This window comes from Penicillium verrucosum (assembly GCF_028828655.1).
Source record: "Penicillium verrucosum strain IBT 35672 chromosome Unknown utg000003l_segment0_segment0, whole genome shotgun sequence".
Taxonomy (NCBI): domain Eukaryota; kingdom Fungi; phylum Ascomycota; class Eurotiomycetes; order Eurotiales; family Aspergillaceae; genus Penicillium; species Penicillium verrucosum.
In genome coordinates, this window is record NW_026643212.1 from 4,527,171 (window position 1) to 4,548,508 (window position 21,338).

At 48.0% G+C, this 21,338-nt stretch overlaps 10 protein-coding genes across 10 annotated transcripts; all 10 read right to left on the reverse strand.

The window, feature by feature from the left end:
* Window positions 1-2,851: 2,851 nt before the first annotated feature.
* On the reverse strand, window positions 2,852-3,142 carry N7516_009271 (uncharacterized protein; the record flags this gene model as incomplete). The annotated part of the gene is made up of 1 exon (XM_057221990.1): window positions 2,852-3,142. The coding sequence occupies one exon, from the start codon at window positions 3,140-3,142 to the stop codon at window positions 2,852-2,854; it is 291 nt and encodes a 96-aa protein (XP_057072262.1).
* A 7-nt stretch (window positions 3,143-3,149) lies between these two features.
* N7516_009272 (uncharacterized protein) lies at window positions 3,150-3,428 on the reverse strand (the record flags this gene model as incomplete). The annotated part of the gene is made up of 1 exon (XM_057221991.1): window positions 3,150-3,428. One exon carries the CDS (start codon window positions 3,426-3,428, stop codon window positions 3,150-3,152), a length of 279 nt encoding a protein of 92 aa, XP_057072263.1.
* A 386-nt stretch (window positions 3,429-3,814) lies between these two features.
* Window positions 3,815-5,628, reverse strand: N7516_009273 (uncharacterized protein; the record flags this gene model as incomplete). Its single annotated transcript, XM_057221992.1, has 4 exons — window positions 3,815-4,977; window positions 5,027-5,038; window positions 5,180-5,223; window positions 5,288-5,628. 4 exons carry the CDS (start codon window positions 5,626-5,628, stop codon window positions 3,815-3,817), a joined length of 1,560 nt encoding a protein of 519 aa, XP_057072264.1.
* Window positions 5,629-6,910: 1,282 nt separating this feature from the next.
* Window positions 6,911-8,290, reverse strand: N7516_009274 (RNA-binding protein; the record flags this gene model as incomplete). Its single annotated transcript, XM_057221993.1, has 5 exons — window positions 6,911-6,913; window positions 6,986-7,156; window positions 7,210-7,729; window positions 7,795-7,938; window positions 7,998-8,290. 5 exons carry the CDS (start codon window positions 8,288-8,290, stop codon window positions 6,911-6,913), a joined length of 1,131 nt encoding a protein of 376 aa, XP_057072265.1.
* A 902-nt stretch (window positions 8,291-9,192) lies between these two features.
* On the reverse strand, window positions 9,193-9,429 carry N7516_009275 (uncharacterized protein; the record flags this gene model as incomplete). The annotated part of the gene is made up of 1 exon (XM_057221994.1): window positions 9,193-9,429. Exon 1 carries the CDS (start codon window positions 9,418-9,420, stop codon window positions 9,193-9,195), a length of 228 nt encoding a protein of 75 aa, XP_057072266.1. The 5' UTR covers window positions 9,421-9,429.
* Window positions 9,430-12,184: 2,755 nt separating this feature from the next.
* N7516_009276 (general transcription factor IIH subunit TFB6 family) lies at window positions 12,185-13,192 on the reverse strand (the record flags this gene model as incomplete). Its single annotated transcript, XM_057221995.1, has 2 exons — window positions 12,185-12,645; window positions 12,793-13,192. The coding sequence occupies 2 exons, from the start codon at window positions 13,190-13,192 to the stop codon at window positions 12,185-12,187; spliced, it is 861 nt and encodes a 286-aa protein (XP_057072267.1).
* Window positions 13,193-14,002: 810 nt separating this feature from the next.
* On the reverse strand, window positions 14,003-14,997 carry N7516_009277 (putative ribosomal small subunit assembly protein; the record flags this gene model as incomplete). The annotated part of the gene is made up of 2 exons (XM_057221996.1): window positions 14,003-14,011; window positions 14,080-14,997. 2 exons carry the CDS (start codon window positions 14,995-14,997, stop codon window positions 14,003-14,005), a joined length of 927 nt encoding a protein of 308 aa, XP_057072268.1.
* Window positions 14,998-15,305: 308 nt separating this feature from the next.
* Window positions 15,306-16,711, reverse strand: N7516_009278 (recombinase DMC1; the record flags this gene model as incomplete). Its single annotated transcript, XM_057221997.1, has 7 exons — window positions 15,306-15,373; window positions 15,426-15,588; window positions 15,641-15,663; window positions 15,731-16,158; window positions 16,227-16,426; window positions 16,506-16,598; window positions 16,670-16,711. The coding sequence occupies 7 exons, from the start codon at window positions 16,709-16,711 to the stop codon at window positions 15,306-15,308; spliced, it is 1,017 nt and encodes a 338-aa protein (XP_057072269.1).
* Window positions 16,712-17,484: 773 nt separating this feature from the next.
* Window positions 17,485-18,536, reverse strand: gisB (putative zinc knuckle nucleic acid binding protein; the record flags this gene model as incomplete). The annotated part of the gene is made up of 6 exons (XM_057221998.1): window positions 17,485-17,970; window positions 18,037-18,155; window positions 18,211-18,252; window positions 18,309-18,320; window positions 18,391-18,426; window positions 18,482-18,536. 6 exons carry the CDS (start codon window positions 18,534-18,536, stop codon window positions 17,485-17,487), a joined length of 750 nt encoding a protein of 249 aa, XP_057072270.1.
* Window positions 18,537-19,385: 849 nt separating this feature from the next.
* N7516_009280 (UDP-N-acetylglucosamine diphosphorylase) lies at window positions 19,386-21,046 on the reverse strand (the record flags this gene model as incomplete). The annotated part of the gene is made up of 4 exons (XM_057221999.1): window positions 19,386-19,457; window positions 19,530-20,264; window positions 20,329-20,700; window positions 20,771-21,046. The coding sequence occupies 4 exons, from the start codon at window positions 21,044-21,046 to the stop codon at window positions 19,386-19,388; spliced, it is 1,455 nt and encodes a 484-aa protein (XP_057072271.1).
* Between the last annotated feature and the right edge of the window lie 292 nt (window positions 21,047-21,338).

Here is a 21,338-nt window from a genome sequence, read left to right on the forward strand (position 1 = left end):
TCCCTTCATTTCCCACGATTTTCTTTACTTTTTTTTTGTCACATCTTCTCTCTTTTTCTATCTCGAACAATCTTCCAACAAATGCCGGCCGTTTTTTTCTCTTTTTTTCTTCGTCTTTGATTACCAGTATCACTGGTAGTGGATCTTCCATCTCTCTGCTTCTATCACCTAGGCTATATACATCCTATGATGTTCTTCCCTTCTCCTTTTCTTCTTTCTACACCTTGCCTGTACTCTCGGATCAGACCCAGATACCCAGATACCTCCCCCCTCCGGTCCAACCGTGTCATCAAAACCGGACACAGGATGGACCGGAAAGGAAATGGGACTGGTACAAAAAGGAACCAACTCAAAAGAACCAGGAATTCCTCGACTCTACTTTGTTGTCGCTGTTGGTGTTGGTGTGTTGATGGGATGTGACCGGATTGATATTGGATTTGGATATTCCCCTACTAGCAGATTTCAGGAGATTCGATGTCGTTATGGTTATGCGTTTCATGTTATCTTTTTTTTCTGGTCTCGAAATATGGCTCCCAATTCTATCTGGACAGTTTTTTTCCCGTCCAACTTCCTCCAGTCTCCGAGCTGTACATGTTGTTACATGCAACTAGATGTATAAGCAAGTCAATTTAGTAGCTTGGTCTTACTGTAGGTGTTACGAGCCAAGTCTTTGAATGAAAGAGTGCATTAAACGAGAAAAGCAAAGATGGTTGATATAGTGCTGGATCTCTGCAAACAATGGATCCGTGCAAACATTAAACTCTTTCCCAAATAGGCTTAGTAGGCATGCCAAATTAGGCATAGTAGCACTCCATCAAACAAAGGAAAGAAAGCAAACAAAGAACGATCTTGACATGTGATGAAGCATGTGATAATTGTCGTGACTCCTTTGTAGTCCCATGATACTACTTTCCCTAATTAGGAAAAAGTCCATATGCTACTTTCCCTAATTAGGAAATGGCCTCGCATATGCTACTTTCCCTAATTAGGAAATAGCCTCACATATCCTACTTCCCTAATTAGGAAGGGACCTCACATATAAAGTCCTCCCATTTCCTCTCTTCTCTTTCTTTTCGTCTTCCTTCTTCACACTCCCCCTCTTACCCCATTCTCTTCTCTTTCTCCTCCTTCCATCCATCCCCATCCTTCCCCATCCTCTCCATCCTTCCCCATCCTCTCCATCCTTCCCCATCCTCTCCATCCTTCCCCATCCTCCCCATCCTTCCCCATCCTCCCCATCCTTCCCCATCCTCCCCATCCTCTTCCATCCTCTCTACATCCTCCATCCCCCATCTATCCTGTGAAGCACACTCTGTTTGTTCCCCTTTGCATTTGTTCCATACTTCTCTGTGACCCACATATCAGTCCACCACCCTTTGTTTTCTCTTTTCCTGTCAGTCTTCCCAACGTTTTCCCTGATCATATTGCTGATGCTTGCATGGATAATCGCACATGGCTTGTGTGAGACAGCAATCTATTTGCAGTGCATCTGTGATATTTACGGTACGTTCTTTCTGAACACAAGACGACAACTGGCTGACACTTTTGGTTCATCAGGTACTCTCGTCTCTCCATCTGGAAACAGCTTTCGACACAGCCTTCCAATGGAAATTTGAGCTTGCCCCGTGAAGAGAACTCTGAGGGCCTTCTTTGACGTCTGACTGCGCGCAAGCGTATCACGTCTCTTTTAGCCTGGGCTTTCTGAGACTCCGAGTGGCCTCGACTCAGAGCATTGTGTTGCCCAGTGAAGAGAACTCTGAGGGCCTTCTTTGACGTCTGACTGCGCGCAAGCGTATCACGTCCCTGGAAGCCTGGGCTCTGAGACCCACTGTGGTATCGTCCTGGGGGATGCAAGTGATGGGCTATCTGAGACCCGGTGTGGCCTTGACTCAGCGCATTGTGCGGCCCAGTGAAGAGATGTCTGAGGGCATTCCTGACGTCTGACTGCGCGCAAGCGTATCACGTCTTTGGGGAGGTGAAGGATGGGTTATCTGAGACCCGGCGTGGCCTCGTCCCAGAGGGGGAGGACTCGGGGGGAGGATATAGGACAAGTCACCCACCGGGGCTATCGACTTGATCCTACGACGGGGGCATATTACGCATGGATTCGTTGAATCCTTGGGTGGTCACAGACGCCATCAAACTCCAAATTTTTGGGCCTTTTTCACCAGAGACAGCGCTCTGGTTGCCCAAAGAGAAATCTGAGGGCATTTCCAACAGCTTGATTCATTGAATCTCGCTAATGAGACAAGACACTTACACTTTGTGAGTTTGACTTCGGTCTGCTTGCTTGTCTTGTCTCTCCAACCACTTTGAACCTTTCACCAGAGACAGCGCTCTGGTTGCCCAAAGAGAAATCTGAGGGCATTTCCAACAGCTTGATTCATTGCACTTCGAATCTCGCTGATGAGACAAGACACTTACACTTTGTGAGTTTGACTTCGGTCTGCTTGCTTGTCTTGTCTCTCCAATCACTTTGAACCTTTCGCCAGGGACAGCGCCCTGGCATTAGATAGCATTTACATCAATCAAATCTTTTTTCTTTAATTTCTTTTTTCATTTGATTTCCTTTGTAGTAAAATGGATTCTTGCAGATATCTAACTAAGTACAGCAGATAATATTAATGGTTCGTGTAAGTGTCTTGCAATGCGTGGTCATTTTACTCTTGTAGTCTCTTTAGAAGATCTCTAGATATAATGTCCCCTTTGGAAGAAGTCCTTTGATCATTGATGTTGTAGCTGGAGCAATAAGCAGAATCAGGCACAAAACTGTAGAATATAAGTCGAAACAGTGTACAATGTGGTGTAGCCAACTACATGTCGTGAGAGTTCCTTTCCATTGGCCCAATGATTATTTACTGATATCTTTGATGCCCCCAAAATCCACCATGGATGATACTTGTTGGATGACCGGGTGGTGAGTGACATACGACTGCATCGAGACGGACGAATTATCGGCGGGGGCAGGATGTTGAGTCAAGATCAAGCCGGAGATCAACGTCGAGCGGCAGGGTGTTGGTTGTGGGATCGTTGGCCCTGAGTATGTATCCATAGATAATCCAGCGGACAGTTGGTTCTGATGACCAACCATAGCCATTTGAGGACCATGTTGGCCCTGCCGTGGACGGTGACCCTCTGTCATGGTCAAATCACTTGGAGCCAAGTTGCCAGTCATGGGCTGGGGGTTTGTGGACGATGGAAGCGTGGGTGTGAACCTTGGACTCTGGGAGCGGAGTTAATGGCGAAGGGTTGTGAAGTCCAGCTTGGTGAAGATAGAAAATGGTAGATCGCATGGTTGGAGCAGGGACAGAGTCATGGGGCTGGATGTCTGGGATCACTGGCTTCGAACGTTCGATGATGGGTGGTGATCTGGTGCCTGAGCTGGTAGGTGGGCCTGGGATGGGTGATTCATCCTGGTTCCCAGACATTTCTGTCTAGGTGGTTTGCACGAACAAACAAAGAGAGAAGGTGGATGGTAGATGCTCCTGCGAGGGAGAGATGCGTGCGAGATGAAGCGCGAAGATGATGAGATATACAAAAGTACACTTCTCAACTTCTACAGCAAGAAACGTCGAAGTCAAACTTCATATGGAACGTGTACCTTTAAAGGAAGTATCAATCGCAATTCAAATAAGGGTATAAAGTACGTTTGTCGATTTACAACAGCATACTTGTCAGTTCCACAGAGTAAAAAGTGCATTGATTGAAGCTCGCATAAAAGATACATGTTGGCTTCATGTCAAGACCGAACTAAAACAAAATGAATGAGGTAGGTAATCATAAGTTGAAAAGCATCACCGCAGCCAGTTCGATCCTACAAAACTGACTCATTCTCCTCTTGCACAATTTCAACATCCTTGGGATTGCAGATTTCCTTCGCAGTCGCCTTACCATTTGGTTGTGCTTTGGGGGTCTCCTGACTGGCCTCTTTCTGAGCCTCCTTTTTGCTCTGGACTTTCCCACTTGGGCTTGCCCCAATTCTGGATGGAGTCAAGTTCTTGGGCTCGCTCGATCCCGAAACATCACGGGTGCTTGGTTGTGAGATTTCTCTGAGTGCGGATGCACGGCGGCTTCGAGTCTTGTAGCCTGCAGATCGAGCTTTGGCTGCGGCAGAAGGCTTCGAGGCAGACATTGCGCTAGCAGCAGTGGAGGGAGTATTGGAGGGGGCGCGAGTACCCGCTGGAGGCGCTTTTGTCGGAGTCAGAGCTTGAATCAACTCATTGTATTGCTCATCGTCAAGGCATGAATTGATACTGGGTTGCTTGCTGTGCTCGTAGCTCATCCCAGTCAGGCTAGATGAGATGGCCCGGCTGCTGGTTGATCCTGTAGAAACATAATCGGGCATTGGGATATCCTCGCGGGAGGATCTAGCACCACGCTGTCGCCATGCTCTATCATCAACGAAGGCTTCCATGGCAGGCTCCACAATGTATGCGTCCTGTGGGTCCCATCGAGGTTCTTGGGGATAGCCATTCCACTGTGTGGAAGGAATTGGAAAGCCACGGTTAGGAGTCCAAGCATTGTAAGTTGATGAATTACTGCCGCTATAAGTAGCTGCATTGCTGCTAGACTGGCTGCTCGTGTTGGCCGTGATTGTGATTCGATGTTCGGGTCTGCCAGGCTTGCTTGGTGAATGCCCATGAGCGCCATCGCCAGCTACCTTAGAGGTACCATATCTCGCTGCTGATCCGTACCGGGATGCGTTCGGCATAGCAAGCCACATGTTGGGATTGGGCCAAGCAATGTCGGAGAATTCCAGCACATCTAGTGGCGCATGCTGGAAAGAAAAAGCAATGACATGCTTGTACCGTTCGAATGGGGGCGAGCGATTGGGGCGAGAGAAACCTTCTGCAATGACAACCTTGATTCTACCTTGAGAATCTCCGGCATCCCAATGTTTCTGCTGCAGTATCTCAGAATGAAATGGAGGGAATCGGAGGCTGTCTTGGTTTCCATCTCGGTCAAGATCTGCTCCAACTGTGAGAACTTGAAATCAGAGAAAGGGAGAGGGAATGTAATCACTTACTAGAGCCCAGATCTGCCAAATGAACGTCAGTAACTATTCAATAAAAAGCAAGCACAACGGGAACGAAAGATGAATTCAGGTGAGGGGAAATTTCAAGAAGCTTGGAACTGCGTTCCGACAATGTAAGCGACGATGTAAACGAGCACAACTTACCCATAATCTGTGGCCAGGTAGCTCTCTGTCCATAGATATTGCCTCTGTAAGGAATCAGCGAATCAGCTCAATCCCATTATCAGAGTGCATAGATCGTAAAATACTCACGCAACAAAAACCCCATCAATGAAGATCCGAACCTCGAAGAGTAAAACGTCCTCCGGTTCCATGTTGGACTCGATTTGGACACTGGGACGTGGTCTCTCCCAACTATGAACTGAGACCTGGAACGGACTGTCTCTGGGCAGACTCGGGATAAATGTAGTGAGGACTGGCAGCTGGTTAAAAAAGCCGTGCTCGGGATGGTGTGCATGATTGCCAAGGAAGGCTGCACTGTGTAGGTAGGGCGAGTCTTTATCCTTGGTCACAAAGCATTGTGTCTTGAACTCTTGGATAGGAACTTTCGAGCCTTCAGGGAAAAGAAGGACATCCCAGTTTCTGTAGCGCATGGTGTCATGGAGAGTAAAAAGAAGATGAGAGATGGATTGCTCATGTCGAATCTGGTGGAAGGGTGTATAACAAAACGGAAGTCGGGGTAGGCGGTGCGGTATACAGGAACAGGGTCGTTGTTGCCAAAAGAAGGCGGTATGCTCTATGTCTATTGCCTATCGATAAGTTATCATACTCATGTGGTGAATATCAGCCCTAAGGACTGTAGCCATATAAGTATACCCGGAATTAAAAGAGATGAAGGACCATACATTCCGGTGTCTAGTAAATAAGAAGTTTACAGTGATCCAGAAGAATTGTCTCAAGAATCAGTCCTGGTCAAATCTTAGCCCTAACCTAGTAGACTCAAGATATCAGATAACAGACAGGAGACAACAGACAACACACAGCAGACAGCAATACACCAAGACAACCACCAGGGACCAACTACCTGAGCAACCAAATATGCTCGAGTCCATTGAAGCCTCCACCTATTGGACCAGCCATAGGGGCAATGTTTATATAGGTAGATCCAGAAGCAAAGGGCCGACAATACAATACCAGGAAAATGGAGAGCTTGATAGTGCAATGCAAACACCAAACAAGCATACAGGACATTATTGCATACGATCAAAGGAATTTAGAATCAACAAACGCTGAGGCGCACGAAAGAAAGCGTGTTGTACAAACCGGCAATCAGTCTTAACAAGGAAGAAACCAGGGTAAAAAAGAAGAAAGCACAACGCAAAGATTCTCAAAGCGAACATAATTCAATTTAGCTGCTTGAAGAAAAGAAAAAAAAAAAAAAAAAAAAAGCAACAAAGGAAATAAAGTGGTAAACGGTGGGGGAAATGGAACTTTTTCGCAGAATGCCTGCCCAAGGGAGTATAAGGGAAAAAGAAGCGCATGACAATTCGGACTTCCATTACACGCAAACAAAGACCCAGTGGCGGGAAACCCCGTTAGCATCAGGGCAGAGAGACATCGAAAATAAGATAACGAAAAAATAATAAAATACGAAAAAGGTCGCAAAGGAGGAGTGTAGGAGAAGGAAAAAAAAAAAAGGAGGGAAATCAAAGGAAAGATACATAAGAACAAGACAGATCAGAAAGGGGATAAAGCTCAGATCTTGCTAAGGTAATAGCGCTCACGTAAAAAGGAAATGCGTAGCACAGGAGACAAATGCTCATCAAGAGCTATAGCCTTGGCCAAGAAACCAGGGAACGAATTTGTTACACAATAGAATCATCATTGAAATGACACAGATAACTCCTGCTGGTGCTTTCAATCAAAGGGAAACGCTTACTGGAAGAGTGTGTCAGCCGACCGCCTGCTTCACATTTGATCCGGGATCGGGCTGCCAGGGTGATCGCTCACCTTCATGGGGGCAAACCCGCCATACTGGTGGGCCGGGGGCATGCCCATGGAGGGGTACATGGGAGGCGGCGGGGGAGCAGGGCGGTAGGGGCTGCCGGCGGGGCCGGAGTTGTTCTGGGAGCGGCCCCAGCTCAGGCGCACGCGGGAGTTACCGATGGGGTAGCCCTGCATCTGGTTGATGGCCATCTCGGCGGCGTGGCGCTGCACGAATTGGACGAAACCACAGCCCTTTCCGGGGGAATCTTGACGTAGGTGATTTCTCCGAAGCCCTGGAAGAAAGAGCGGAGCTCATCCTCGGTGACGTAGCCGGACAGACCACCGACGAAAACAGTGGTGTTGTTGGGGTCCGTGAACTGGTTCATGGGCTGGGGAGCACCGTAGAAAGGCATAGGAGGGCCACCCATGGGAGGGTACATGCCAGCGGGACCGGGCATACCCATGGCAGCACCACCGTTGCCACCAACACCGGGACCCTTGTTCTTGGGAGTAGCGGTGGAGATACGCATGGGGCGGTTGCCGCAGTAGACACCCTGCATCTCGGTGAGAGCACGCTGCTGGTCGTTCTCGTCGGAGAAGCGAACGAAGCCGTAGCCGCGGGACATGCCGCTGATGGGGTCGGTCATGATCTTAGCAGACTTGCAAGAGGGGAAGCGGCTCTGGAAGAGGGAGACGAGGACGTATTCGTTCACCTCAGGGCCGAGGTCACCAACGAAGATGGAGTACTCGGGGCCACGGTCATCACGGCTGGAACAAGGGGGAGTTAGTTTTAGGAGACGGGAGGCAACGAAACGAACGAGATTCTCGCTTACCTGCGATCGGCAAGGCCGCCACCGGTAGCCCAGTTGAGCTTGAAGACCCGGTTGGTGTTGGGCATGGGGGTACCGTTCAGAGAAAGGGCCTTGGCAGCGGCGGCAGGGGAAGCGAAATCGACGAAGCAGTATCCAGCATTGCTCCTACTACCCACATTAGAAACAATTTTGGAGAATTTCAGATGATAATTACGGTGTCTTACCCAGAGAACTTGTCACGGATCATCTTGACGTTGACCTGCTCACCCATCTGGAACCAGAGGTTACGAATGAAGTTCTCGTCGATCCAGGGCTCGAGCTCACCCATCCAAAGGGTGGTCTTGCCATCGGCACCCTGCTGGGGGACGGGGGCGGAGTTGGCGTCACCAGGAGGAGGGCCCTGGAACTGAGCGGCGGAGGGGTCGGCCTGGCCGGTCATGGTGGTATCAACGGGAGCCGGGGCGCCAGCGGCGGCGGGGTCCTGCTGAGGGAAGTTTTCGTAGCCGTTGTAAGACATGGTTGCAAGAATCAAAGTCCGGGAAAGTCGACGTAAGAATATAAGATGGCTGAGCGACTAGAACTTCGTGGAGTCGTTAAAGAAAGACCGGCGTGAGATCAAGTCGTAACGAAGCCAAGCAAAGAGACGGGCGTGAAAGGCTGGTAAAAGATATAAATGTTAGATTATATCGATATTGATTGATATTAAATCAAATCTGCACATGCGCAAATAAAGAAATGAAAGAGAGAGGTGAAAAGCAGACAAAGACACTCAATCAAAGCAAGTGAATGAAACGGAGTGGAAGAGAGAGAGGGAAAAAAGAAAAGTGGGTAGTCAGCAGTTTGCGGGTTCTTCAGGCGCATATATGAATTCCGAGCCTCAAAAAAGAGGTGCCGGAAATCGCCAAGACCAGTGCTTTGGGCACCATCTCATCTTCATGAGGTTGGTGGCTATGATTGGAGGGTGGATTGGCCGAAGACGAACAACCCAAGGGCGAAAGTTGGATGCGCGAGACGAAAATAGACTTGCTTTTTTCACTCGGATTGCTAGGCGATCATCATGCGTCGACCGTTTCCGTCGGTTCGATGTCCGAATGCGACCGTCCGCCCTCTCAATCCAGGCACAATTTTTGGGGCAATTCAGGAATCCCGATCTGACCGATTCATCATATTGACGATGATTTTGAGGTTGGAGTGTGTGCGACCGGTAGATAATCGTCTGTCCCGAAAGCGCTGGTCAAGGCGAAGGCGTTGGAAGCATAGGCAAATCACCATACTAAAATCGTGGAGAACCTTGCAAAGAAGTTTGCGATCTAGGGCTCACTTGCGTTTTGCTGCGCCAGGTGATATATATGGGGGAGAGGGCATAGTTTATTGAAATGATGAAACAGGTGATATGCGACACAAAAAAGACCAACTTACCTAGATGATTTGAGGAAAACCTGGGAAAACACTGGAAATGCGCGAGGCAAAAAAAGAGTAATCGGCAACAAGGGAGGAAAAGCAGAACTCCCGATAAACTAAACAGAAAATTGAAACCGAGATCTTCGAACAATAAGAAAAGGGAGGGGAAGGTAGGAGGGGAAAAGAAGAAAATGAAGAATTGGAAATCTCGCGAGATGAAGAGAGAGGGGAAGTGGGAAAACGCATTACGTGAGTCTGGGTATGGTATGTGTATTACAAGGTATGGTATGTTCCGTTCCAGAGTTGAAGTATGTAGTCATTACCTCGCCTACTAGTTAGGTAGCCTATAACTAACATGCTATATTGTATAACTATTGTACAATAGTAGCACGTAGAATAAGGTATAAGAAACTACTTGTACGTTGTATTAGTATCAATAGTATATAATATCTATCAACTAGTCGTACACTTTTACCCGGTAGTTTGCAGAGTGCCTTGCCTCTGCCGATCCGAACTCTTTTCCTTTCTTTGACCCAAGGCAGGTACGAAGTACAGATGTCTACAAATAAATATAAACTATCTACATATATGTATACATAACTATCCAAGCTGTCCCCAGATTCCTGTCAATGCTGCATGATATCAGTTATGCGGGGGGGGCTTGCTAGAGTCTTCATCGTTCCAGGATCCCGGGAAGCCCGGTGAAATTGAAGATGATACATCATCGCCTCTGACCCGAGGTCTACATCTAAAGTTCTTTTGCCGATGATCGACCCTAGCCTTTTTTTTTATCTTCCGCTTGTCCGTATGTTCCAATACACAGCAAACAGAAAGAAATAACCAGATCTAAACAAAATCCGATCAAATCTCGGTGAAAGACAGGCGAACAAGGGGCAGGAAGTCCCAATGCATGAGGGCAGGAAGCCCCAATGCATGAAATCTGCAAGGACCTGTCGCCGTCCTCGCAATGTGACTTGTCAACCATCAGGTTTGTGTGGGCCTCTCCCAAGGTCATCGTCATATGCTGAGTAAGAAAGAGTACGGAGGCGGAGCAGGATCAGGTACCTGTTGGGTACAGAATCTGATATCTCATATTATATGTGAAACTAGGGCTATCCATGAATGCATTATAAAGTGTGTTGTAGATGTAGTACATCTTATCCATGGATGTATTATGTCTATATACAAAGTATAGGTAATATCATAAATAAGCAACCCTAAAACTTTGGAGAACAGACACGGAATCATTGGAACTAACAGCTCCATACGGTAATTCTATTTCCACAATACAACAAGGTCACCCCAGATACACGTCTAACTGCAGCCCTGAGCTGAAGGTCCAACAGAGCTCCCCCAATCTTCTCGAAGCAAGGTTCTCTAATCCATGTCCTGTAACTTGCCCTACACGCAAGGATTTCTTAAACCGATCACCCCTCCCTTCGTATTCCAAGAATACGTCAGCCGCCACCTCCGGTCATGAAAGAATACCAGAAAAGAAAAAAACTTCTGAAAGAAAGAGAAAGAAAAAAAAATTTAAAAGGCTCCATCAGAACCATGGGAGGCTTCTTATGCGGAGTTCTGTTCTTATTGGCCGGGCTTGAGGGGCCGCTCGTATTGGAATTACTACTTTACCAGCAGAGATTTTCATTCCATTCAAACAAACCGCTTGGCTAATTTCACTTTACGCGGTACGCGATGCGGTTTTTTTTAAAGATTGAATTACTTGTATCCAGTAAATATGGTCCAGTGACATGTTTCCTACTATGTACACACTCCATACATTGTATCTTTTTATTTTATATGGAAGGGGTTGCGTGCAAGGGATGATATTCATAACGGATGTTAGGTTTCAGGTCTATTTCTCTTGTATGGAAATAAGCTAATTCAACCCTTGCATGGTAGGACACGGCATGACTGGAGCCTTGTACAGAATGCTTTAGAGTTATAAGGTAGCCCTAAACAATTCAGATAGACTACAACGTACATCCCACTATAACTAACTATTGGTTCTACTCCATAGTAAGATGTAACATACAATATAACTCTAGTAATAGTTCCATCTCACCAAGGCATATTCAAATACCAAATACAATGTACATGAACCATGGAAACAACCATGGAAACAAAGCAACTTGTTCCCGCCATCGGAAATATCATCCAAAGAACACATATAATATATGTATAACACAGTTACAATCTTATTTGATTTCACATGGAAAAAAAAAAGCAAGTCAAAGCATAATCAAGTATACAAAGTATGTTGTATATCTTCCATCTAAAATATAGCCCCTCGGACATCCTACTGGTCATTGCAGTTCCCGAGCAACGCAGCCCCAGGCCACTAGCTGGCCCCGATAACCCCCCACTATCAGTCCTCACATCCACTTAGTTCACTCCATTCTGACCAAAGAGAGTACAAGCCCTGTCTGTGATTGATACCTGAATTCGAGGTACAGGAACGCTTACTGTATACTCCATTACTTTGATTACCGATTCCAGAGTCGACATTTGTTGAGTGAATAATATACCCCACTGACTCTTGTTTTTTATTTTTTGGTCCAGATTTTTCTTTCTTTTTTTTATGAGCTAGAAGTTTCTAGAAGATATTTCTGGATCCATAAGTAATATCAATACTATTTACAATATTTACAATATACTACGGAGTATCTACAGTGTATACAAATTGGAGTGGGACTTTCTTTCTCCAGAACTCGTTAACTACGTAGTATGTCACTATTTTATGTGTGGCCTGAGCGTCTCGTATATCTTGGATGTACACCGACGTAATGGCAAGAGATCTGTTCTAAAAATATACTCTTCACCATCTATTTATTACTTGGAGCCGCATGGCTAAAACACATAGATCAGGCAACAGGATAGAATATATACTATAAACAGTTAAACAGTTAGGCCCATTCATCCCCTCCCACCTCAATTTTGTATACTCTGTGAAAACACATACAACATAAGACGCAACGAAGAATATAACTATATATATACATCAAATCAATTACAAACAATTAAACCCATCCATTCCAGCCTCAACCTCAGGATCCTGCTCTGCAAGTAACATAAGACTCTTCTCATAAACCCGCGTAGCCTCCAACATCCACGGCTCATCGACCTCATCGCCACTATCCTCGTCCTCGTCATCACCATCCCCATAACCATTAGCAGCATTACCTGGTCCTCTCTCATTCGACATCGCCAAGCAAGAAAAGACTTGATATCTAGTCCTCTCCGCCAAACTCCTCACCCGCACTTTCTGCGTCTCCGTAACGAGAGACTGGCCCGGCTGTGCACCAGGCAGAACGGCACCAGTGAGTGGATGCGTGCTTGTACACAGTGCCGCGAAGACGGAGTCGAGTTTGTGGAGGATGTTCAGGGTTGAAGGGGCATCGAAGGGAAATGCCGGGAGGGAGGTTTGGACTAAGCCTGCTAGGGTTATGAGGGCTTCGGTTTGGATTGCCGCTGGATGGATCAGTTAGAATGTAAGATATATATACCCGTGGGAAGAAAACGAGGGAGAAAAAGATAGCAAAGAAAGTTATACACTGTCAAACAATATATCTACTTTGCTCACTTCTACAACATGGAAGTATGAAATATAAAACTCACGTGTTGCCGACGCCCAAAGCGTATCAATGAGACTCTCCACATCCGCAGCAAGGTCTTGGAAGCTATCATACCTGCGTTCCGAGGCGGGTGTATCCGGTGCGTCCATGCCCATATCGGATTTCATTTTTCGGTATGTGACTCTCTCTATCCCGGTGCTGATCTGGCCTCGGAGCTGGGTTTCTTCCTCGGAGCCTGAGGGGATGGGCTGGCTTCGCTGTTGAGGGAGTGATAGAGTGGGTGTCCATTGTGGTTGCGGATTTGAGCGGATTGTTATCGGGATGTCTATGTCTTCCCTGTTTCTAGATCTGGTTGAGAGGGAGATTGGGACATCCTCGAACTCGACGTCGGAGTCGGAGTCGGAGCTGTTTTTTGGGTCATTTTGGATTGAGGCGGGGGACATCTTGGTGTTTGTGTCTTTCTTTTGATATAAATAGAATGGGTCGGGTCCAATGATCAAGACTATCAGTTTTGATGGGCTTTTGATAGGCTTTCGATAGGAAGAGGGTACAAAACCCCTCAAAGAGGTGCTGTATGTTGGTAAGATAGGGCTGTTCTTGCAGAATATATCATATGAAGCTTATGTCTCAGGCCGGGCTTGGAGAAGGCGATTTAGCCGAGAGGAGTATCACACGATACAGCTAACTGTAGCCCTTGGTCTCTGATGTTTTCAAATTGTTTTATACTTTGGCAGAGCTATCAATCCCATCCATAGCAAGACGTACGGTTTGTCCAGAGGTGGGATGTAACGCCAAGCGTTGGTCTGTGCGGATCCGGAGAGACATCTACTCGACGCGGTGGGTTGGGCTATGGATGATACAATTTGAACTACTGTTGTACATGTATATATATAATAATTGGATCATAAACTATTGATATTGAGATAACATGTATGTATGTATCTAACCTATTTCCAACCACAGTTAGCAGATGTAACACCAAGAAGCGGAATAAACCTCGGCAAGATATAAAACTCCAGTTCAGAAGGCGAGAAGATAGATAAGCTGGTGTTTGCAGTCATGGCATAACAGCGAGCGAAGCGCGTTTCGCTACTATGGCCCCAGCGTGTTCATCATTGGAGCGAATATAACCAAAAAAATAAAAAGCAACAAAAGCAAAAGTAAATACTCACAAGTACATAGGACACCACCTCGAACCTTTTATCCTGCCATCGAAAAAAGACACCCAGAACGCCTTGCTATCATGCACCGGATCACTCAGGCTGTATAAGAAGTTAGCATCACCACTCCCAAAAGACCAACCGAACAAGCAGAAGAAAAAAAAACCTACCCGAATCTTCCCCTTCCGAGCCTTAATCTCCGCCAACTTCTTCTTATCCTCATCAAAGCGCCTAAGCAACTGATTCTGTCTCTCCTTCCTCTTCTCCCTAGACTGGAACCGATAAAAGTCCTCAAGACCCTCACCCTTCTTCTTCTGCTTCTCAACAAGCTCCCTCATCTCCTCCTCCCTCGCCACAGAATTCAACTTCGGTCCATGCGAAACAGTAACGAATCCATCCTCATCCGGCACAGCAAGACGCTTGTGATCCTCGCGCTTGCGCACCTCAGATACCTGAGTGAACGTAGTCATGAACTCATTCACCGCCCGAAGCAACGTCCCGCGATCCGGGTACTGCATGCGCTCGTGCGCGACGTACCGGTTCAGTCCGAGGACGGGGATGCGGTCGCTTGGCAGGCTGTCACCCCAGATGATGGTGGTTCCGCGTCTGGCGGCCTTGGTGGCGGCTTTCAGACTGGATTCCATGCTGGGTTTGTCGGCGAAGATGACGACTGCGTGGGCGCCGCTCTTTTGCAGTTTGCGGTCCCAGGTTGAGGGGAGGGTGATGTCGTCTAGATAACGTTCGAAGTCGTCGGCAGTTACGCGCTTGCGCTTCTTTTTGGATTGCGTTAGGTTTGTTTCTGTGGTTGTTGCCGCTGCGCGCTTTTTGGTCTGCACATCTTCGAATTGAACTTTTTCTACGCGGCCGGCGGCGAGTTGGGTGCCGAAGAGGTGGCGGAGGTGGGCTTCTGTTGTGTCGATTGGGACATTGACGATGAAGAGGGAGCGGGTGGAATCTGGGTCTGGGATTCGGGGCTCGTGTGGTCGGATGTAGAGGTAGTGTGTTGCGGGTTCGGGGAAGAGGGGGGTTGTTGGGAGCTGCACGGGCAGGGTGGTGTACCCTTCCACCTGCACGGATTCGACCTTCATTTTGAATGGAGGTTTGATTGCCGGATTGTTGCGTTGATTGAGCTGAACTTTTTCTGCAGATTTGCTCTTGGCACAGAATTTTGCCGCGGTGTCAGAGCGGCGGTGTAGGCGGTGAACATGAACCTTCTAATTAGGGCTGCGACTACATCGACATGAGCATAACTTGGACTCTTTGGTATTCTAACCTATTATCTATGGCATAAACTAATGGTATAAATTCGTCGCAGCATCAATCCTGATACATCGTGAAAATCATGGCTCCAGAGCATTTCCCCTGATATCGAGACATCGTTTCGACCACACTACCTTCAAGCCTTCTCAGGATCATTGATCCCGCCATTGGTAATAACATAGATTGCTTCACGCTCAGCGCAGTCTTAGAAATGGTTAGAGCAGTGATAGACGCCGAAATATATCAAAGTACTCACCAGGAGAATCTTGAATCTTCGCAACTCGCTCATCACCACGACCCTTCCGAAGGAGCACACGGGTAGTGGAAGCGTGTGCAAGAACATGGCCACCAACGGGCTTGCGACCATCAGCTCCAGCGAAAAGAGCACTGGCACCAGGATCACTCTGGACCTGGTTTGTCTGCCCCGAAGCATGAGCCTCAACACCTCGAAACACATAAGCTCGCACTCACCATCAAGACACAGACATTGAACTCTGCAAGTCGAACCAAATCAGCCAACAGACACAAAACAAACAAAAAAACACAGAACCAAAATCTCACCTTCGGCCATATGCGCTAGTTTCATCAAAAACTGATTCAACTTCTGTTGCCGATCCGCCAACTCACCACGCCCACAATAATCAACCCGGAAACAGTTCATGATACTATCAATAACAAGCAACCGGTACTCGCCACCGGCAAAAGCCTGAGAAAGCGTATTCAGCAGCTCAAGCTGGTGCTCACTGTTTAGGGCGCGCGCATACGAAATATTCTCCTGCGCCGTATCTGGATCCATGCCAAACCGCTCGGCGATTTGGGCAATGCGCTCGGGTCGGAACGTGCCTTCTGTGTCGATGTAGGCGACTCTGCCGGCTGCTCCACCGGATTCTTTGGGTAGTTGGGCCACTACAGACATTGTGTGCGAGAGTTGGGTTTTGCCGCATCGGAATTCTCCGAAGACCTCACTGATGCTCATGCTTTGGAAGCCTCTGGTATGGTGTTAGATGGGGGTTTGTCCGATGGTTTTGGCTTTGAGGGTGGGTGTTGTTGTACTCACCCATTGAGGATTGAATCGAATTGCTTGCTGCCGGTTGAGATACGGACGACCTTCTTGCGTTGGTGGTGGAGTTCCATTGCTGTGATGAATCCCGACGCCGTGGGGAGACATTTCTGAATTGCTTCTTTGACTTTTTCGACTTTGACCTCGCTGAAACCTTTTATCTTCAAGAGGGTTTTGCGGGTGGCGCCGTGGACGGACTGGATGAATGGTTAGGTTGGGGATGGCATGAGCTTGGAATATGCTTGGGGATGAGGTGGTTAGGGCTGAGGCACTGACAGCAATAGTGTAGAATCCATTGGCCTTCAGCTTGGTGATGTCGGCTGCGCCAATGCCATGGGCCTGGATACCATCAATGTCCAGGATGAAGTTCTGCAATTGTAGATAATTCACTGGTTAGATTGGCAGCTCGAGGGCATGCGTGGGGATGGAGTTTATTATACCTCATCATCGTCGAATTCATCACTTCCTACCGAGCCTGGCATATTGATGAGCTCAATTGGAGATGGCTATGCTAAGACGAGTGATGGGGGGGATTGTAGAGTGGACAAGAGATGTGAAGGGAGACTCCTGAGTGATCAAAGTCACGGGTTCGGACTGCTACTAAGCACACCAACATCTATATAACTACAAGAACAAGATGATTGAGATATTTCTTTTTTAGATTCTCGAAATGTTCTCAGGACTCTTCCCATCTGGAAGTCCTCTTTCTTTCAAGTTGCAACGGTCCCCGAATCCAATTCCCCTCAGCTTCCAACATATCCTCTCAATGCCACACTTCATCTCCTCGTTCTCTCCTTGGCCCCATTCAGGAAGACCGCAACCAAGAGTCGATCGAAAACCAAGAAAGATAATCCATGAGAATAGACAACAGACGCCAATTCGTAAGACTTGAAAAAAAAAAAGTCAAGTCGAGGACTTCGCGAAAAAACAAAACCATAAAGGAACTTTTTTCTGTTTGTTCGTCGTATACATGATAGGGGTGATAAAAAAAAAATAAAGTAAAAAAAAGAACAAGTTCCAAAAGGCCAAAAGGGTGAAAAAGGGAAATCAAAAGCTGTTGTTTTTTAAGGTCCAGAACCAGACCCTCTCCAAAATAGAGGTCGTGATTTAAATATATGCAAAGGAAGAAATGGCGGAGAGAAAGGACCGATCGAGGTGTAGGGAAAGTGACCGTAATACAGAATCAAGGAAGAAAAGGAACTCCAAGCATTCCTCCAATTGCAGATGCACAGTGGAGAGACAGGGCCGAACACATTTAAGCGACGGCAGTAGTAGGAGCCGCAGCAGGGACAGTGTTAGCCTCAGTGGCAGTCTCGACCGCGGCGACAGCAGGGGCAGCAGCCACAACGGGCGCGGCGGCAACGGGGGTAGCCTCGACAACAGCAACAGGAGCAGCGGCACCCTCGTTGGTAGGGCAGTCGCGGGAGATGTGGCCAGCCTGGGCACACTTGTAGCAGACCTTACCGGCGGAGCTGAGGGGACCACCGTTAGGGGCGGTGCAGTCACGCGAGATGTGGCCGAGCTTGCCGCAGGCGTAGCACTTCATGGCCTGAGCCTGGCAGTCACGGGCGAAGTGGTTGGGACCACCACACTTGTAACAGGTTGCGGCACGGGGGTAGCCGCTGAATCCACCGCGGAATCCACCCTGGAAACCACCGCGAGCACCACCGGCGCCGCGGCCAGCGGCGGGACCGGTAGGGGGAGCACCAGCTCCGGGAGCAGCGGGGTTGGTGCAGTTGCGCTGGAGCGGAGTTAGTCAATGGTCTGATCCGGGTTGAAGACCTGGACTTGGGGTTCAGAAACGTACGGCAAGGTGGCCGGGCTGGCTGCAGTTGTAGCAGCGGCCGTTGGCACCACCGTTCAGGCGCAGGGTGGGGCAGTCAGCCTGGACGTGGCCGAGACCCTGGCAGTTGTAGCACTGCTTGGCTGGATGGTGTTAGCAATTTGGAATGGCGGGAGTTGATATAGAGTGATCGCTTACTCTCGGTGGTACGGGGCAGAGGGCAGGCGCTCGACTCGTGGCCTGTATGAATAACTTAGAAGCTTGTTTTGGGTACTATGACTCATGATTGAACATACCGGGCTGCTTGCCTATGAAATGAGATATATTAGCACCCTAGTTAAGATAAGAGTATGACCTCTCGGGGAGATATTCACATACAGTTGTAGCAGAGACGCTCAGTGGAAGAGCAGACCTCTACCGAGGAATTAGTTTGACCCCCAGATATAGCAAGCTTCCAAGCTATACTAACCAGCATAGTGGCCAATAGTGCCACACTTGTAGCATGCGCGACGAGACAACATCATTCTGACGGTATTCTATCCATCGCAAGTCAGCCCGGTGTCGGGTTTATATGGTTTCGTATAGCTCCGTCGATAAGCAGCGTCTTCCCCTCCATTGCCGGAATTGTCGAAAATGTGTAATGAACATACGTCGTCTTTTGTTTTTGACTTTTCAATTCCATTGTGTAAATTGTATCCGACGTTTTCCGGAGTCGAGTTCGAATTTGCCTCAAAAATTTCGAGCGAAAGAGGGGAAGACGTAGATCGGCGGGGGAGAGCACGAGCTTGAACGGCGAAATGCGAAACGCCATATCTCACTCACCCTCACAGTAACACTCTTCTCAAATCCTTGTCAAAGTCTATAGTACCTCTCTTTGGTCAGCTATTTTTGTTTTTGAGAACCTTTGGAGAAAATGAGGCATGTTTCTGACAGCCCACTCGAAGAAAAAAAAAGTGGGACAAAGGAAAGAAACCACACAGAAAAGAAAAAAAAGAAGCAAAAACAAAAGAACAGACAATAAGAAGAAATCGAATCACTTACACTCAACAACTTCAATAACCTCAACTCCAACAGCTTTTTATTTAAAGAGAATGCACAAAGAAAGAGAGGAAAAGTGGAAAAAGAACAAACTCGTCAAACGACTTTAGCTCCCGGGCTTTTCCGTATTGCGTAAGGCGTAAGACGTTTATTTACTCTTCTATACTCTTGATGTTGACTAATGTTGTATGTTGTATATAACTTAGTATTAGCAGCTAATGTTATGAATAAAATACCTTACCCCTACATTCCTACAGATCCATTCTCCCAAAAAAAAGTGCAATTCATTTCTTCGTTCCAGATCTCCCGTGAGATCCGACTGGTTACATCCTAATCTACTCTTCCCGTTCCAGGATGGCCGGTGCCTTAATTTCCCGTCCCTTGAGGAATTCCAGGTTCTCACCGCCCTGTAATTGCATGTTAGTTTTTTGAGCCAAGATGAGAACAAAGAGAGAAAAGAGAGAAAAGAGGACACATACGTAGCTGATCAGAGGAGAAACTTCAACACCAGTGGCCTCGCCATCAGTAATAACAATACCACCAGCAGCCTCAACCCACCGCTGACCTTGGGCCATGATATCCGCACGGCTGGTATCAGGGTCGTCCTCACCAGTGCCACGGGCGTTCTTCAAAGGAGAGAACTCGTCGTGACGGTGCACCTCAAGGGTAGCGAACTTCTCAAGCGGGGTCATGGGGAACACGTCGAAGACGAACTGCTCCAGCTTGATACCATTAGGCTTCTCGGGCTTGGTAAGGTTACCAGTCTCGGTATCGACACAGGCAATCTTCTTGCGCGCCACGTGGTGGGGCAACTGGTGAACCCAGTTCTCGATCGACTCGAGGAACCCGAAGGAGTAGTAGTGGTTGACGATGTTGGCGGCACGGTACTTGAGAACGTCGGGCTGCTTGGGGTCCTTGGCCTCGGCAGTCTCCTTGTCAATCTCGGAGTACTCGACCACGTCGGGCTTGCCGTTCTTCAACAGGATCAGACCCACGGACTCAGTGGCATTGCGCTTGCGCACCACCTTGGTAGCGATGTCGACGTTCTTGGAGGCAGCAAAGCCAATGAAGGCCGGGTCGGCTACCTTGACAAGGCAGTTGTCCACTCCGTAGAGGTGGATGTGCTCGATGCCACGGCGGCGCATGTCCTCGCGCACACCGGAGACCACGAGGGCCTGGTAGATGCCACCGTTTCCATCAGGAGCCACGGCGGCCTATATTTAAGGGTCAACAAATCTCTCCCTACATGAAATTGAGCTACACGCGGATACTACATACCTTGCCCTTGGTCTCGAGCAGAATCTTGCCATCATTGGAGATACAAGGCAGAACACCCTGCTCGAAGATCATAACATTGCTCTTGTCGAGACCGAAGTAGTTGTTCTTCTCAAAGAACTCCTCGGTGGGTTTACGTGTAGGTCCACTGGTCATGATGTACCAGGGAATGACCACGTTCTGACCACCGATGAGAGACTGCAGCTTGAGAATACGCTGAGCCTGCAATTGGAATAGCGACTTCTCGCTCAACAGACCAATGTCAAAGCAGCCCTTAGGAGCCGAGCTACCGAGCCGGGTACCCTGTCCACCAGCCATCAAGACCACGGCCACCTTGTTCGCCGCCACCTCCTTCAGGCCAGCTTCGTACCATTTCTGAATATCTGAGGGGTCGGAGTCGAGGATGGAGGCGGAGGCGACTTCAGGGGAGGGGCTCAAGGGTCACGGTCCCTTGCTCGGCGGGAGGAGGGTTGAGGGACTTATCAGCCAGCTCGTTGATCCGAGTGGGGTCAAAGTTGGACAACTGGTGGAAGAGCTGTGACTTCTCGACGGTGGTCAATTCCTCGACGAAGGCGAAGACATGCCTTTGTCCAGCATCTGTGTATTTCTTCTGTAGTGCTTGGAACTCCTCCACTGAGGGTTCACGAGGAACCTCTGGAGTGGCGGTGCCCTGGATCTTTCCAAGAACATTGGAGACAGCATCTTTGATTACACTTGCCATTTTGGAATAGTTTTGGGAGAGAAGAAAATAAGAAGAGACAATGTAAATTGGGAGAAAGGAGAAAGGAGAAGGAGAGGGGGAAAAGTAAATCAAAAGAATAAAAAAACGTGGGGTGAAGCTCCAAGCTGATTAAGTACTTCAAGTTGCCTAGTTACACTTTAAAAGTCCACACAGGTTTACAATGTGCTCCAGTTGGCTAACTAGTTAACTAATATATCCCAGACTATTACGAACTTAGTGGACTCCGGTTTATTTTTAGGGATCTGCAAAGACGAATAATAGCGAGTTGTTC